The sequence below is a fragment of the Panthera tigris genome, chromosome C2 (genome assembly GCF_018350195.1).
Source record: "Panthera tigris isolate Pti1 chromosome C2, P.tigris_Pti1_mat1.1, whole genome shotgun sequence".
Lineage (NCBI taxonomy): Eukaryota > Metazoa > Chordata > Mammalia > Carnivora > Felidae > Panthera > Panthera tigris.
The window spans coordinates 3,481,377-3,499,461 of record NC_056668.1 but is presented as its reverse complement, the minus strand read 5'-3'; the positions used below and the strand labels follow the sequence as shown (position 1 = coordinate 3,499,461).

At 56.1% G+C, this 18,085-nt stretch overlaps 1 protein-coding gene across 12 annotated transcripts in view; it reads left to right on the top strand.

Annotated features, from left to right (window-relative positions):
* SLC37A1 (solute carrier family 37 member 1) overlaps window positions 1–18,085 on the top strand; it is a 77,325-nt gene that overhangs the window by 49,337 nt on the left and 9,903 nt on the right. For all 12 annotated transcript variants that reach the window (XM_042998550.1, XM_042998557.1, XM_042998547.1 and 9 more), the window contains 7 exons: window positions 5,492–5,623; window positions 7,947–8,037; window positions 10,513–10,575; window positions 10,895–10,980; window positions 11,931–11,979; window positions 13,592–13,665; window positions 16,282–16,360. In XM_042998550.1, coding sequence (XP_042854484.1) covers window positions 5,492–5,623; window positions 7,947–8,037; window positions 10,513–10,575; window positions 10,895–10,980; window positions 11,931–11,979; window positions 13,592–13,665; window positions 16,282–16,360 — 574 coding nt within the window. The remainder of the gene's footprint in view (window positions 1–5,491; window positions 5,624–7,946; window positions 8,038–10,512; window positions 10,576–10,894; window positions 10,981–11,930; window positions 11,980–13,591; window positions 13,666–16,281; window positions 16,361–18,085) is intronic.

Genomic DNA, 18,085 nt, shown 5'->3' with positions numbered 1-18,085 from the left:
GGCTGAAATAACGGAAAAGGGAAAAATGACGTCTCGCACGCCTTGGTTCTCGGAGTTGGGGGAAATGCCGCTGGAGTCCTGTAAACTCTCTACTCTCTGCTGAGTGTGCTTGTCAACAATTGGGTGTGTTGGTTTGGGCCGCCGGAACAAGAATACCGCGGACTGGGCGGCTTGAACGACGCGCATTTTTCCCTCGCATTTCAAACAGTTGTTTCTGGAGGCTGGAGGTCCAGGATCAAGGCACCGGCAGGTCTGGGGTCTCGCAGACGCCTGCCTTCTCCCTGGATGCTCAGAGCACAGGGAGAGACGCGGGCTCCCGGGGCCTCTTCTCACAAGGCGCTGATCCCATCGTGACCTCTCTGCCCACCACTCGGGGCTTGGGGTCCCACACGGGAATTTGGGAGGAACACATATAGTCGGTCCACACCACCAGATGTGAATCGATGTCCAAATGGCTGTGACTCCCCTCTGGCTGCTACTGAAGACTCACCTTTTCCTCTGAGGCGAGACCCCCAGGCCGCGTGTTCTGGCAGCGTGCCACCCGGTACGGCTAACCACGTCTTCTGAGCGTAACTTCCCTCTTGCCTTCCGTTGACCAACATGTCACCAGAGAGACAGTGGCATGTTTAGAGGCCCTGGCGGGTCTTTTCAGGCCCGGCCACACCACAGGCTGGCCTTGATGTGCCCGTGACCGGGCGGATTTTGGTCCCATGTCCCTTACGCGGCACCCACTGAAGTGGGGGGGGGGGGGGCTCTTGGGTCACCAGGCAGGATGTCCCTCCAGTTTGGCAGGACACCCTGTTGTCCCCTCTCCCGGAGCGACCGAGCTCGGATCCGCGGGGCCCAGAGTTGAGCAGCGCCCACCCCCTCATCACCTTCATCACCGTGGCGTCTGGGCCACGCGTGATTCTTAGCAACTTGGCGAGAAAAGACGTGAAGCCAGGGGCGCGTGGGGAGGCGAGTTCGAACAAAGAGGGAGAGGCTCCGGCATCACGAGCCAGGTGGACCCTCTTCCATGGGGGTCTTTGTGATGCTCGGCTTGTGGCTGGCTGGTGGGAATTTGTCACCCTCGGCTTCTCTGAGGGTCTTTCTGGCCGTCCGGGGCTCAGCCAACGCTTAGCGCTGAGTGGGCGTTTTAATGCCAAAGGTGATTCCGCGTGGCGCACCGGTGGGAATCCACGCTCTCCGGGGGAGACCTTCCTCGGCGTGGCTGCGGGCAGCACAGGGCGTGCCGTGGGCTTGGGTTTCCGTCGGGGCAGGATTGCACACTTCCCCTCCGCCCGCCGTGTGTGCGCGTCTGTGTTCATCGCATGGAGCCCTTTTGCCCTCTGAGTCCTGAGCGTAGGAGTGGGCTGCCTCGGCTGAGGAAGCTCTGCCCCTGCTGGTGCCGTCAGATCCCCTGGGGCTCTTGGTGCCCGGCTTCCCATGTCCCATCCGCCCGGTGGGTCTCTGGCTCTATAAGGAGGAGGCAGATTTCCTCCCCTGTTTGTTGTGGGGTCTTTTTGTTTTTGTTTCTGTTGTTTACATTGAGAGAGAGAGAGAGAGCACAAGCAGGGGAAGAGCGGAGAGAGAGAGAGAGAGAGAGAGAGAGAGAGAGAGAGAGAGAGAGAGAGACTTTCGAGCAGGCTTTGATGCTCAGTGAGGGGCCCCGCTTGGGCCTCGATCCCACAACCCTGGAATTAAAACCTGAGCCAAAATCAAGAGTCAGACGCTCAAGGGACTGAACCACTCAGGTGCCCCACCCCCTGATCTGTCTTACAAAACCCACCAGGACTTCCCTTTTTCCCTGTCTCCTCCAGACACTGCCAAGGACTGGAATTTGGTAGGTAGGAGCCCCCAGGCTGTGCCTAAAGGTGAGTGGGTGTGGGCAGGAGGCCCTTCCCAACAAAGACCAAGCTTGCTTAGATAAAGAGCCGAGGGGCTGGATCCAAGACTTCTCCAGCCCGGCGGGCAATCCAGACACGCTTTACGGAACCAGGAAGGGCTGTGACCAGGCGGGTTTCTGTGTACAATTCCTGCTCTGAGTTAGAGGCGCTCTTCTCTTGGCTGAGCAGGGTCTGTTCCCTCTATGTTGTCTCTTTATCTGGCTGAATCTCATCCACTGGTGAGTCTGTTGTCGTGTTTACAGAACACCTGGCCTAGACCTGAAACGATAAAAATGCTAGACGAGAACACAGGCGGTAATGTCCCTAACATTGGCCACAGCAACTCCTTTCTAGCTGTGTCTCTGGAGGCAAGGGAAACATAAGTGAAAATAAACCATTGGGATTTCATCAAGAAAAAGCTTCTGCACAGCAAAGGAAACCGTCAAAACTAAAAGGCAACCTACCGAATGGGAGAAGATATTTGCAAATGACATACCTGAGAAAGGATTAGTATCTAAAATATATAAAGAACTTATACAACTTAACACCTAAAAAACAAATAATCCAATTAAAAAATGGGCAGAAGATATGAACAGACATAAAGAAGACATCCAGACGGCCAAGAGACACACGAACAGATGCTCAACATCACTTATCATGGAGGAAATGCAAATCAAACCTACAACGTGATATCACCTCACATCTGTCAGAACCTCTGAAATCAACACGAGAAACAACAGGCACTGGCCAAGGTGGAGAAAAAGGAACCTCCGTGCACTGTTGGTGGGAATGCAAACTGGTGCAGCCGCTCTGGAACAGCGTTATGGCACTTCCTCAAAAAGTTAAGACTAGAACTACCTACCCTGTGACTCAGCAATCACACTACTGGGCATTTACCCAAAAAATCCAAAAACACTAATTCAAAAGGATATATGCACCCCTATGTTTATAGCAGCATTATTTACAACAGCCAAGATATGGACGCAGCCTAAGTGTCCATGAACTGAAGAATGGATAAAGAAGATGCGGTGTATTATATACAACGGAATGTTACTCAGCCATAGAAAAGGGTGAAATCTTGCCATTTGCAATAATGTGGATGCAGCTAGAGAGTATTATACTAAGAGAAGTCGGTCAGAGAAAGACGGATACCATAGGATTTCACTCATATGTAGAATTTAAGAAACAAAACAAATGAGCAAAGGGAAAAAAACAGAAAGACAAACCAAAAAATGGACTTTTTTTTATTTTTAAATAGGCTCCACACCCGGCATGGAGCCCTGTGTGGAACCCAGGGTGGAGCTTGAACTCACGACCGTGAGATCAATCGTCAGATGCTTAGGGTGCCTGGGTAGCTCAGTCAGCTAAGCATCTGCCTTTTGATTTCAGCTCAGGTCATGATTCATTCTCTCTCTCTCTCTCTCTCTCTCTCTCTCTCTCTCAAAAATAAAATTAAAAAAAGAGTCAGATGCTTAACCGACTGAGCCGCCCAGGCACCCCAAGAAACAGACTCTTAACTGTAGAGAACAAACTGATGGTCACCAGAGGGGAGGGGGATGGGAGTGGGGGGATGGGGGAAACCGGTGATGGGATTAACGAGGACACTTACTGTGATGAGCACCGAGTGTTGTGTGGGAGTGTTGAGTTACCACATTGTACACCTGAAACTGATATTACACTGTGTTCGTGATACCGGAGCTAAAATTTTACATATAGTATCTTATTAAGAGAGTACAGTAACTGTATCGACAGCTACGCATAGGTATCAACTCATCTGAAAATCTTTATTTTCTCCTATAAAATTTTTTCATACATTTTCTAATTTAGAGTCTTCATTCGTTAGCAAGTGTTTTACATCTTTTATTCAAAGAAGCAGTTTCGGGGCACCCGGGTGGCTCAGTCGGTGAAGCGTCCGACTTCGGCTCAGGTCATGATCTCAGGGTCCATGAGTTCGAGCCCCACATCGGGCTGTGTGCTGACAGCTCGGAGCCTGGAGCCTGCTTCGGATTCGGTGTCTCCCTCTGTCTCTCTACCCTCCCCCGCTCGTGCTCTGTCTCTCTCTCAAAAATAAATACACATTTTTTTAATTTTAGAGGAAGAAGCAGTTTAATGAGATATATGAGATTGTATAGGTTTGGGGAGAGTCTTCATGAAATTGGTGATACCACACACTGCAGGACTGATTCCTGTGTGTATAATCCACACCTGAAAATTCAGAATTAAAAAAAAAAAAAACCCAACAAAACAAAACCTGTCCAGCTTTTGGCCTTGACTGCACACCGACTCACCCGGGGCCTGCCCCCCGAGATTGCGGTGACTGGCCTGGGGAAGAGCCTGAGCGCTGGAGCCCCTCCGAGCCCCGAGTCTGCAGCGTGTGGTTGCTATTGATGTGGTCTCCTAAACTGGACAGCCAGCATCATTCAGGAGGGAAACGTGTATTCAGCACAGACTCAGACGGAAGTCTTCTGTGTCCGTATGCTGTTGTGGGACTGTGGTTGGGAAGATGTGCGGTCACACCGGGGGTTGTCATCCCCAGTCGGAAACATCAGATTGTACGCTTACACGTGAGTGCGTTCGTCCCCAGGCCACGCGGGGCCGGAAGCCAGCCTCCCGGAGGTGTGGATCTTGGGCCGCCCCGAGGCGAAGGGCCGAGGGCGAGGCGCGGGGCTCCCGGCGGGCGTCGGACTGTCCCCCACGGGGACTGTCCCCACCCCCACCCCCCACCCCCGGTCTTCCAGTTTCTGTGTTTCACTGGAAGAGAATCCCGAATATCCAGCTTGCACAGGTTATAGCGAGGGAAACGCGACAAAACCGTTCGACTTTGTGGAAAGTGTTCATGCACAGAAACACTGCTTTGGAAGTCTTTGCAGTTCATGGTTCACTCATGAAGAGTGTCATTAGGTCATCCCGGCCCTGGCTGGGCCCCCATCCCCGAAAGGGGGAGCACTGCTCTTTGCTTTCGTGAAGGCACACTTTGTCCTGCAGGAATGTCCAGAAGCGGGATTCACAGGATATTGGAAGTGGTTTGTGAATTTTAAAATAATGCAATTTCTGGTAACACGCCTGCATCCAGTGCGAGCTCCTTAGAAAACACAGGGCCGTGTGAAGAGTTTTTGACCCCTCCCTAGAAATTACATGCAATTCTGTCACCCGGCAGTAACCGTTGTCAGCTTAGAAGTTAGCTGCTCTTCCCCCATCATTAGATCCCGCCAGTTACCCCGAGAGAGAAAAATAGGTATGTGTTCAGTGTTCCTTAAGATCATAATGAAAATGCAGTTCGGAATGTTTTGTTACTCAATGTGACATAAGCGTCAAAACCTCACAAGCTGTTGGTTTGTTTTTACCGCTGCTGCCAGATTATGTTGTTTTCGTGGATGCGCTTTACCCGTTTCTCCCAACGGGGGCGTGGCGTTCACCGTATCGTATTTTTCCGCCTTTCCAACTGTCTTTCACGGGCAGAATCCTAGATTGCTGGGCCCAAGGATTTTGTATGTTTGTAGCGTTTTGTAAAGGCCGCCCCCGAGACCTGGCGGGGCAGCGGCTGCCCTAGGACTTGCGGCCTCACTTCAGCCGGATGCCTGCTAACCCCTCTTGTCTCTTTTCTTCCCAACGGGCTTCACCGCCAGGACCCCGAGATCCAGTGCCTACTGCTGTCAGACGGAAAGCACCCGGTCCATCAGAGCCACGTCGTCGTCCTCCCGGCCGACGGCGGGGGCGGCATGGCCGCCATCAGCTTCACAGGGGCCTTGAGAATCCCCGTGAGTACGCGTGCCTGGGAAGGGTTTCGGAAAGGGCCGCTTTCGCCTGCTGTGAAGAGAACTGGCCTGTGGATCAAGCTTTAAACAAAAAGTCCGTGGTTCTTTAATCCGGGGGTTAGAAATCTACAGCGTAAACCAGAAGCCGCCAACAGGTGGTCTTGGGTCTGAGGAAGGCTCAGGGTCGGCCTCACACCCGGTGCCTGAAAGGTTTCAAGTTAGTTGCCTCCGAGGAGACGTTGACCCGCTTCCTGGACGAGTAGGGCTTCCCGTCCCCCCTTGGAAAACCAGAAAGTCTGGCTTCAGCAGGGCCTGAAGCCCCTCCTGGCCCAGCCCCTCCCTGGCCCCGAAGACCCTGACCGAGAGCCCCGGGGAGGCACTGTCCCCGACTTCCGCTCTGTGATGTGGGTGGGCCCGCTCCATTTTCTCTACCCTCTGAAGTGCTTTTAGGTGAACACAGCTAGTCCGCGTGCTACTGGGGAAGGGGTGAAGGGGAGGGCGAGCCGGGGGGAGGGCAGGAAGCCACCCCAGGACGCACAGCTGCCGTGTGCAGCCTCTGCACCTGTTTGGGGTTTAAAGATCAGGTGCGCTGGTCCGTGGGGAGGCGGCGGCCCCGGCTCCAGACTGGCGGGCGCGCGTGGCACCTGCCGGCGGGCGCAGCGGTACGTGATCGGGGCTTGAAGGGGGCCCGGGGAGAAGTGACCCCAGGCGGGTGGGGGAGGGGTGCAGGGGTGCGATTTCTTGTGGGTTTAGACTTTTCTTGCATTAAAGTCCTGGGCTCCCTCAGCAGAGGATCCGGGGAGCTCGCAGAGACACAGGGGAGACGTGTTCTTCTAACGTGGCGAGCCACGGTGGGCGGGGACGGCAGAGCCAGGGCAGAAGCAGGTGCGGAGGGGAGACAGCAGACCCTGCCCACGCAGGGTAAGATGTCCAGGCCCTCGCTGCTGCCAGACCTCGTGGACCACACCTCCTGCCCTCGGGTGTGACGGGCTGCTGCAGATTTCACGCCCAGACCGCACCCTCGTGGGCCCTCAGCGAGAAAGGGCAGGGGGAACATGGGTCCAGAGGCCCTTTCGTGACTGGGTGAGGCTGGTCTCCAGCCAGTGGGGAACGTTGAAGCCCAGGCCGGGACTCCCAGAGTCACCAGAATGTGGGTGGCCTGTAGGAGATGCTGGTTTAAAAAAAAAAAAAAGTTCCCTTTAAAATTTTGTTGTGAATAACAAGCAACTTTTCTGTGGCGCCTTATGGTCCGGATGCTGGGCTGAGGGTGGGGCGGGGTGCCACGGTCACATAGGAAACGTGGCATTGTGGACGGAGCAGCCTCAGAACCCCGGCCTGCTTGACCCTGGCCCAGCTGCGGACGCCCTGGGCGTCCCGGGCAAGTTGGCGACCCCTCTGAGCCTCCGCTTCCCCATCTGCGAATCGGGCTCAGCGCCTGGTGTAGGACTTGCCTCACGTTCTGAGGATTTCGTGAGACCGTTCGTTCCGCAGTGAGCGCCGCGCCAGGCGCCTGGTAAGCATGAGGCCGGTCACGCGCACGTCCTCATTATTGGGTCGCCACTGTGAGACCCTGACTCTTTTAACCTCAAAATCACATCACTTGGGAGCTGCGTCCTCCACCCAGTTTTGGGGGGCGTTCCTGCACGCACCCCGCATGCTGCCTTAGGGTTACCCCTTCTCTCACCCAGATTTCCCAGTGATACCCTGAATTACTGTCTCAAAATGCCACCTCTTTCTAAAAGCGGACCTAAACTCGAGCAGGTGTCTCCCCTTAGCCGTCAGGCCGCGGACCTCGGTTTCCTCGGGGAGGCCTACGTCTCTCTCGCAGGTGACTTCCCCGCACCCCCGGTGTGTTGAGCACGGGCAGGGTGCGGGCGACCGCGCGTGCGGCAGGGGGAAGGCTGTTCAGTGTGGGGCGGCTGCCGTGTCGTTTGCAGTGGGTTCCGGTCCGGGGAGAGAGAGCGCTGGGTGCGCGGTGACGAGACGGCCGCTCCAGGCACGCTATTGGGGAGCTCCTCTCACCGCTAAGTTCCCAGAGCCGTGCGGCGGGGTAGTCGTGTCAGCTTGCACTCTTACGCGCTCTGGGCACGCCCGGCGGGAGTGGCCGCGGGCCCACGCGCTGACCCCCCCTCCCCGCTCCCCCATCCCCAGGTGGCACCCTGCCCTATAGGTCCCGCATCCTCTCTCCCTGAGGCGTCTGCAGCTGCCCAGGCCAGAGACGCCAGCCGATGGCAGGGGAACGAAGTCATTCATAATTCGGTCGCACGTGTAAGTCAACCTGCAGAGTACACGTCGGGGTAAACGCCGCTCTCTGTCTCCCGTTCAGGGTGTGATCGAGTTCTCTCTGTGTTTGCTGTTTGCAAAGCTGGTCAGCTACACCTTCCTGTTTTGGCTCCCGCTCTACATCACCAGCGTGGGTGAGTGTGTGCGGCTGGAAACACAGATGTCAAGTTCACGCAGGGCCTTGACCGGCGCCCCTCTCGTGCGCTGGCTTCCGCGGTCTCGGAAGGAAAGGGCACGCGTGGGGCCCGAGGATTTGAGACGTGCTTTTGAACCACACAACGTGTGATTAGAGAAACGTATAGACAAAAAGAGAATTCGGGCACGAAAGTTCCGTGGCCATAATAACCTTGATGGGGCTTAAGGGGCCCACGTCATAGCCCAACTGCGGCTGCCAATTCCACGGGGCTCTAACTATCTGGGGCGGCCTGCGTTTAAATTTAGGCTGCCTGGAACTTCACGTCACGGCCGCGGCGCAGGGAGGAGGCCTGGGGGATTGAGATAATAAAGGCTGACTAATCCGACCTGGAAATGGCTGCTTGGGATGAGCTCTAGTTTTAGGGACAGCTGACAGCTTGTCTTGGGTTCCTGAAGTCCAGCCACGGCCGAAGCTGTACATGTGACCGAACCCACAGCTCCGTGGCACGGTTACCCTCCCTGAGCTGCGTGTGACCACAGTTCTTAAAGGAGCCTTGAGTGCGGGGGCTGCAGACACGGCCGAAAGGGCACGGGGACCGTCAGAGGGGCCGGGGGACAGGGATTGCAAGGGTCCCCGGGAGATGCAGGCTCTGGGGAGTGTGGCAGCGAGGGGAGACGTGGAATCCGGGGGTTCACAGAGTACAGACCGCTGTCGGGGAGGAAGACCTTTCTCTGCCCTTCAAGGTCCTTGTGGCTGGGCTGAGAGTCAAACTGACACGAGGCACGTGAGCAGGAGGAAATCAAATTGAGTTTGGTGCCTACGGGGAATCCACAAAGACGTGGACGTTCCAGAGACAGTCAGGCAACAGGAGGCCAGTAGGACGTCCTGAGCCCGGGACGGGGTGGGCTCTGGGGGTCCCGAAGGGGGAGGACGTTAGCAGGAAGGGGAAAGGAGGTGTTTGGAGACAGCGTCCGCCCCGCTGTGCAGACCAGTCCCTTGGGTGCAGAGGAGCGTCTGTGAGAGCTCGCTTCCTACTCGGGCTCTGCCTTCCAGCGCGAACGTAGGCAGTTGTGGGCGAGGTGAGGAACGTTCCCGAATCTGCCGGGCTTCGATTGCTTTCAACTCAAAACAGTCTTCAGGTAAAAGTGCCCCTTCGTGGGGCTGCCTGCCCTGGGCCCCCGCACCACATACTCCCCACAGCCACAAGGTCCAGCAGACGTGGCTGTGAGCCCGGGGCAGGAGGGCTGAGTTTCAGAGGGACAGCAGGTGAGGCAGTAAGGGGACCGCCACATTATGGGGGACAGAGTCTGGGAAGGAGGGAAGGTAGTTGCTCCCTGTCAAGCAACCCCCTCTCCATTAGGGTGGGAAAGCCACACGCAGTGTAGACCGGAGACCCCCCTCTCCGTTAGGGCGAGCAAGCCGCACGCAGTGTAGACCAGAAGGACCCCCCCCCATTAGGGCGGGCAAGTTGCATGTGGTTGTAGACCAGAGACCCCCCTCCATTAGTGCAGGCAAGCCATATTCAGTGTAGACAGGAGACCTCCTCTCCATTAGGGCAGGCAAGCAACACGTGGTATAGACCGGAGACCCCCCCCCCCTCTATTAGGGAAGGCAAGCCATATTCAGTGTAGACAGGAGACCCCCCTCTCCTTTAGGGCGGGCAAGCCGCACGTGGTGTAGACCAGAGACGCCCCTCCATTAGGGAAGGTACGCCATAGTCAGTGTAGACAGGAGACCCCCTCTCCATTAGGGCAGGCAAGCCACACATGGTATAGACCGGAGACCCCCCTCCATTAGGGCAGGCAAGCCATACTCAGTGTAGACCGGAGACCCCCATTAGGGCAGGCAAGCCGCACGCCTTGTAGACAGACGTCATACCTTCTTTCTTCCTTTGTTCCCCCATGATTGCAGAAGGGGTGACACTTTTAGGACTCCAGTCACGAATTGCTGGCTTTTCCGGTCTGAGTGATTAGAAGAAGCTAAGTCCCTTGGATGTATGTGCCTTGAGGACACCAGGAAAGGCTGGATTCGACCGATGGTCCCACATGCGTCCCAAGCCCGTTTCTCCTGCACTGGCCAACCTCCATCCCCTTGGAGCCCAGCGTGGCTCCCTCCCCGTTGTCTGAGGAGTTCCTCAGGGTCCGCCGAGTGTCCCAGGGTGTGCCCAGGTGCCGGAGCCTCTGTGCCAGGCACCTTCGGGGCTGCGCCTAACCTGTGGCTACCCCAGGGACGGACACTGGACCAGAGGGGTGGGAGTCAGGCCGAGCCACGCGGATCCTCCTATTCCGGCGAAGAGCGTTTCGCTTTCATCCTTCCTGCGCGTCTCCCCACGTAGCAGGCTCTGCTGTTTTTCCTTTACCCCGAGTTCACCCCTAACTGCTGCTTGGCTCAGGTCACGCCTAGGAGACAGGAGCGCCACGCACGGTCTTACTTTGCTGTGACTTGCTCATGGGGACACTTGTCGTTTTGTTAGATCACCTTGATGCCAGACAAGCCGGGGAGCTCTCCACCCTGTTTGACGTGGGCGGGATCTTCGGTGAGTCCCTCCCTCCCTGTCGCACGTGGACGGACACTTGGATGGTGGCATTTGAACACCTGCGTCCGTGTTCCCTCTGGGTTGACTTCCTATCGGGAGGAACACGCATTCCCCAAACCGCCAGATCACCCAAGTGGACATATGGCCGTCACTCTGGGAGGACAGTCCCGCTCGGGGAGGGACAGGGATGTGGCTAACGGTGAGGGTGGACAGGGACGTGGAGAGGGAGATTATTCTCTCCTCACTGCCGTCTTGCATATTCCACTCTCTCTCCGAGGGATCTTGCCCCGGGGACGCAAGCACCCCCTCTGCATTGCAGGTGGGATCCTGGCGGGCGTGATCTCAGATCGACTGGAGAAGCGGGCCTCCACCTGTGGCCTGATGCTTCTGCTTGCGGCCCCCACGGTGAGCCGGGCCCCCACCCCACCCCGCCCCCCGCCCCGTCTGGACCCCAAGCCTCCAGGAGCAGCCGCCTCCCCCCCTCCCCCCCACCTGCACACACTGTCACCTCCAGCCCAGGCTCAGCCCCATTCGTGACTCATGGTTTCTGGGGACTGGCCGTGGCCTCAGAACCCCCTCAGCGTGTCCCCCCACTGAGCCTGCCAAGCCTCCTTCCCCAGATGTCTCCCCTGCCCTCTGCACGTTGCTGGGCCACTCTCTTCATTCATCCCTGGCTCCCTTTGGGTGCTCCCTCCCCTGGCCCCGGCCCCTCCCCCACAGGCTCCTGCTCAGCCTCTAGGGTCCCCCACCTCCCCAGGCAGCAGCAACCCTGCCTACGGTAGTGCTGGCTTCCACTGCTTTCAACGCATTTGGTGACAATGACCTAGGGCAGGTGACCTCCCTTTGTATGCCTGTCTCTATTGTCACAACAATAGTACCGTCACTCATCAGCCTGCACGGCACACACCTGCCCGCCTGCCGCTCGGCTGGGCTGTGTCCGGAACGAGGCCCGGCTGTCCGGCGTCTCAGGGCCTGGATGCTGCCTGACGCAGACCCGCGGAGAACCTCACTGAGAAAACGTCAGTGTGGCCCCGTGGCCCCTGCCTCAGGGCCCCCTCAGCAGGTGCACCTGTTTAGGCAGACGACCCGAGGAGGGGACGGTCGGACTGAGGCGTGGAGCCGAGGGAGAGCTGCCCCAAGCCGTGTGCCCGGCCCTGGGAGCTCAGCGGGAGGCGCCATCAGAGCCCGCGCGTGGAGACAGGGCACCAGGCTTCACAGCGCCTGGCGAGGGCCGCGGGGCCCCCGCTCCTTCTTAGGGGCCCCCTCTCTGGTCGGCTGCCTGAGAACCCCCGGCCCGGGCAGCATCCGGCTACGCACAGTGACCGGTTGTCCCCCTGGTTTCACACCGTTCACAGCTCTACATGTTCTCCACCATCAGCAGAATGGGCCTAGAAGCCACGATAGGTGAGTCCCCACGGCCTTTCTTCTTGTCTTCTGTGTGCGGTTTTCGTCCACACGGCTTGATGAAGCAGAGCAACAAATTAGCGTGGAGGCATTCGGCTGGTGTAAACGGAGCCTGTGGGGTGGCCCGGATAGTCCCATGTCCCTCGTGGGGGGGCTCCTGCTCCAGGAGCGAGGCCTGCCGTCCGCAGGCTTGAGAACAAGCGCGGGAGAGCACGGGCCACCCGCTCCAGGGCCGCGAGGAGGCCCTCTGAGAAGCCACGTGTCCCCCCGGAAGGCAGAGGCAGGGCTCCACCCCGAGACCTGCACCCCGGCAGGTGAGGACAGGCCAGAGCCCGGCAGGGGCCAGACTCCCAGCTGCCCTCCGCCAGCTGCCTTTCTGAGAGCGGGTGCAGGACTCCGGAGGACGAGTCTTTACTTCCTGCAAGCAGTACCATCAGATATGGCTCTGACACTTGGGAAGTATTTTTTTAAATGTTTATTTACTTATTTTCAGAGGAGAGAGAGAGAGCAGGGACAGAGAGAGAAGGGGGAGAGAGAGAAGGGGGAGAGAATCCCAAGCAGGCTCTGCACTGTCAGCACAGGGCCGGATGAGGGGCTCGAACTCATGAGATCATGACCTGAGCGGAACCAGGCGTTTCACCAACTAAGCCACCCAGGTGCCCCTCTTTTTTTTTTTTTTAAGTTTTTAAATTTATTTTGAGAGAGAGCGTGTGTGTGCGCAAGCGGGGGAGGGGCAGAGAGAGAGGGAGAGGATCCCACGCGGGCTCTGCACTGTCAGCACAGAGCCTGACTCAGGGCTCAGTCTCGAAAACCGTGAGATCACGCCCTGAGCCGAAATCAAGAGTCAGATGCTTAACCGGCTGAGCCACCCAGGCGCCCTGGTAAATATCTTTTCTGTCTTAACCAGCCAGCAGTGGTGATCGGGAGGGAGGCAGGCTGTGTGTGATCCCGTTAGAAGTCACCCAGAAGTCAGATTGCTGACACGAGGAGCTGTGGGTTTCCCGTGACCCACTGGTCCAGAAGCTTCTGCACAGAGGAGTGTTAACCAGTAGCTAATTTGGAAAAGTGAGCCTGGAGGACGGTTTAGAAAGCATGCCTTTTAGAAGCAAGCACGTTACCCTGCCCGTGGGAGCTCGGTGGCTCTGGGTGTCCGGGTGTTCCTCGGGGGCAGCCGTCCACAGCTGCGGGCACAGAGAGAGACAGACAGACAGACACCCTCCCACTGCAAAGCAGGCCAAGGCTGGGGTTAGCGCCAGCCGGCACTGACCACAGGGAGCATTCGCACACCCCCGGCACATCCATACTCGGGACACCGGGCTTCTGGTCCCTCCAGGCTGTCAACAGTCGCCGCCAGTTGAGGGTCGAGGAAACGGAGCGGCAGGTCCTGTGATTGGGACTTGCAGACGTACCTGGGGCAGGTTTAAAGGAAGAAGCTCACCACGCTGGCCCCAGCAGTGCGGGCCTCCTTCCCAGCACCCGCCCACATCGCGCTCAAGCCGGACCCGCACGTGACACCAGGGCGCTCACCCCAGGGCTGCCGAGACCGTGGGGGCTCTCCCAGAGGGCACCGTTCCACTGCTGAATCCCTCCTTCTGGTTTCTGGTTCCCACAGCCATGCTGCTGCTCAGCGGGGCCCTGGTCAGCGGGCCGTACGCCCTGATCACGACCGCCGTGTCCGCCGACCTGGTGAGTGGCCGCGGTCTCGGCGCAGGGCGGGGGCAGGTGCTGGTCAGAGATGGTCTCTGTTAGTAAAACGGTGTCTTTGGAGACGGGGCTTTTTGCCCGTGACTGATACCTACATTTCTGAGAGTCTTCTGAAGCAGATACAGGGAGGTGTTACCCCCGTTCCATCAACGACGGTGTCGAGCGAGTTTAAGAGGCCCGTCTGAGGCCCGAGGTCAGAAGGCAGCAGTCCGGCTGGCTCGATCCTCTGTGCCGCCCTTGCTTAACCCCGGGGACTGGTGACCATGCACCCCTGAGCCGCCCCCAGGGCCCAGATCTGAGGTGCACTGGGGTCGGCCCCTCCTTTCACCCAGCCCCCTGTGCCTGGCCCTCTGCTAGTCTCCGCAGAGCCAATCCGGACGGGGACCTGAGCCCCAGAGGACCTGTTCCAGAGAGGAAGCAAGCCCGCGTTCACGCACGCGGCGAGAAATGCCAGTGCCATGGAGAGGGGGGAGCCACCTGGGCCTTAGGGTCCATAGGAACAACTCACCTGTCCTTCCTGGAGGGAGGGGGCTGCTGACAAGGTGACCTCGGACTCCTGATCGTGCCCGTAGAGACCCAGTGGGGGAGGGTCACCCTCATGCGCCTGACACGAGGGACATTCCACACTGTCCGTAGCGGGCACCGACACCCGCACCAAGATACAAGATCCTCTTTAAAAAGTCGTTTCTTAAATAAACGGGAGAGAAGAGACAAATCCCCCGCAGAGAAGAGTTTCTGTGGATACCCTGTCCTCCGAGAGGGGAGCGCCCTCTCTGTCCTTAGGTGTGGGCTGTGCACGGTGACGTCATAGCTACGGGGAGGGGCCTGACAGACGGCCCTGCCAGGGGACCAAGGTCAGTGCCAACAGTGACAGGGCGCGTGACGGCCTGCACCCTGGACACGTGCTGTGAAGATGTCACTTCACCTCTGAGACCACCCTCCCCAAACCCGCTCCCAGGCTCCTCAGGAGGGAAACGTCCCACACACGCCAGCAGAGGGCACTTTGCTGTCGGGGTCAGAACCCAGGAAGGTGGGCCGAATTGCCGGGCAGGAGGAGCCCTGGGAGGCGTGACAGCTGAGAGTCATGTGGTGTCCCACACAGAACGAGGTCAAAGGAGACGTTAGATGAAAGTCCTTGGGTTAGGTAAACATAACGCATCAGTGTTGGGCCCCTGACTGTGGTAGCGACAGCAAGCCATATAAGGCAGTGACCCAGGGAAAGCGGGCACAGGGCACGCGGCCCATGTGCCGTCTTGGCAAAACTAACGGGCACCCAAGACTTTTCTCAAGCAAAACCATAAGCAGCTCCCCAGAAGTGGCCTGTATGCTCGTGGGCAGGATGGCCGGCCTTCTGGGCGTCTGGCCTGGTGAACCCTCCCCCACGGGCCCCTGAGGCCCCTGGAACTTTCCTGCCTCCGGTGACCCTGCTTCTCTTCTGCATTTCTGTCCAGTCCTCGCAGAGTCAGATCCGGAGCTCACCAGCCACTCGCTCCTTCTCCTGCCATGGCAGGCCCCCCGAGGGCACGGACCCAATGCCCAGGTGGACCCCATGCCTGCCCCCTTCCCCTCCTCTCCCGTATCTGCCTGACACTCACCCTGCCCATCGGCTCAGAGCGCTGTCCTCGGCCCCTCAGGCCCTTCCGCTCCTGGGACAACCAGAGGCCCCATCGGGTCAGCAGAGAGAGGCAGAGGAAGGGCTCTGGGGAGTCCCACCAGGCGGCAGGCCCTCCAACATCAGGCCCCCCTTTGTGCTCCTGCCTGCATGGGGCACAGAAGATGCTGGGAGGGGCCACAGCAGACGAGTAACAGTCATCTGCTCTGTGGGATCAGAGGAAGGACAGAGCAGGGACTCCAGACTCCAGAAAACATGGGTTATGGGTGATTATCGCTTTGTGTCTGTGCTTTATTATATTGCTGTGCACACGCTCACAAGCATCTGTTTTTACAGGCTTTGGTTTGTGTCATTTTAGGTTTCCAGGCACTTTTTTCCCCAATCAGTTACTTTTCTTTTACTGTCCTCGGTTTGTGCTCCCCCCTCCCCCCAGCCTTGTATGTATTGCTTTTGGAAACCAAAGCTCCTCTCGGTTTGTCATTTAGGACTTGGTGACCGTCACACTGGTTTCTTGGGTCCTGCCCTCTTCCCCATCCTCCCTGGCATTTGCCATTACCCGGGTTGGGTTTTAGGTACTGCAGAGCCACCGGCACGTGTCACAGAAGGCCCCTCGCGGGAACATGGACATGGGCGTTGATGCTGGCCCCCCTCCGGGGTAGGGACAAGTCTGTGTCCTTCTTTCCCACGTTGGCAGGTGTGGTGTGCTGAGTAAAATAGTTGCTGATTGAAGAATTCTGAGAGTTCTCTCAACCAGAATGTGTTTGGACAGATATCTCTGATGGTGTCTTACTGTTGAAAACCCTTAAACATTTTGTATTTTTCCAAAGTAAGTTTGGATCGGACTAGATTTTAGATTTTTCTGATGGAAAACGCCCCACATTTTGAATTGCTTCGAAAATTGGGTAAATTGTCGTAAGGAGGAGCAGGCTGGTTTCTCACTGATGCGGCTGAGATGGGCCTCACATCTGTTTTTCCCTCTCTTCTAGGGCACGCACAAAAGTCTCAAAGGAAACTCCCACGCCCTCGCCACCGTGACCGCCATCATTGACGGGACCGGGTCTGTAGGTGAGTGGTTATCTTTAGGGCTAAGAAGTTAATTGTGGTCATAGGGGAAACCACATTGTCACATCCTAGTTAACAGATGCCAAGAATTCCAAGGGTCTGGATAATACTAGTATTGGCTGGCCTTTTCGGGGGTTTTTTTTGTTGTTGGTTTTTTTTACTGCATGAAACACTCTTTACAGTATTGTTATAATGCTTATTCTATTTTTTTTTTTTTAATTTTTTTTTTCAACGTTTATTTATTTTTTGGGACAGAGAGAGACAGAGCATGAACGGGGGAGGGACAGAGAGAGAGGGAGACACAGAATCGGAAACAGGCTCCAGGCTCTGAGCCATCAGCCCAGAGCCCGACGCGGGGCTCGAACTCACAGACAGTGAGATGGTGACCTGAGCCGAAGTTGGACGCTTAACCGACTGAGCCACCCAGGCGCCCCTATAATGCTTATTCTAAAAGAAAGATTATTTTTCAAGAATCCTTCAAAGATTATTTTTAGTTAGGTGGTGTAATGATGCTGATAAAATTATCTTTTTTTTTAATAATCTCAGTTAATTTCACAAAGAGAACTCAATCCAAAATTTCATCCAAATACGTAAGACCTACACAAAGTCTTGACAAAATGGAGAATGTCTCTCTTGTCGTAAAGGTGGTACTTACTTAAAATTAAGTATACTCTGTACTTAAAATTAAAAAATATTAACTTTTAAAATAAAAAATTATTGGGGCGCCTGGCTGGCTCAGTCAGTTAAGCAAACAACTTTGGTTCAGGTCATGATCTCACAGCTCGTGAGTTCGAGCCCCACATCAGGCTCTGTGCTGACAGCTCAGAGCCTGGAGCCTGCTTCGGATTCTGTGTCTCCCTCTCTTTCTCTCTGCCCCTCCCTTGCTCTCTCTCTCTCTCGCACTCAAAAATAAACGTTAAAAAATTTTAAAAATAAATACGTAAAAATAAATAAAAATTACTAATAATTTTTACTAATGGAAAAATATGGTATTTATAATCACTTAAAGTTCAGTTAGTATTTCAGCAAAGGTGTGAATTTATGTTGATAATTTATTGCAAAAACCAACTAAGGGCAATTTGATTAATTTTTTTACCACAGAGTTCAGATCATTGCTGTTGACAAGTTTGGATCATTTAATGAGAAAAGAGGCTCTAACAGTTACCATTAGAGTTACCGTGAAAAACTGATCTTTTCTAAAATGCCCACCTCACAAGCCCATAGGCCGTAGGAACGGTCGAAGGTGCAGGTCATGGGTAGGAGAGTAAGGAGAGCATCCCCACGCTCAGTCTAGGGTCAAGGGCATGCATGTCAGAGCGCCGATTACTGTGACACGACCATAACATCTGAGGTGCATTACGTTACAAAATTTCCACAACCAGATTTTTAAAATTGCAAGTAAAAGAAAGTAATTCCAAAATACGATGTTCAGATCAATTTCAACATTCAGAAGGTTCAGTCCCGGTTCAGAAACAGATAAATGGTATATATTTATCAATGAGTTAGGACGAATAATAAAGGATCGGCCAGCCTTTTTCAAGTACGAGCAGGTCAAAAGCACATGCGGACCCAGGGGAAGGGGGGTGCGGGCGCCGTCTGTCTGCCCTGGTCGGACGGCTCCAGAGGAAACACGGGCACGTGACTGGCTAGAAGTGGTTTCCCTCCGTGTGAACGAACGCGTACTCAGCTTTTCACCCAGGCCAGCCGTTGGCACACCGCGGCCTCTGG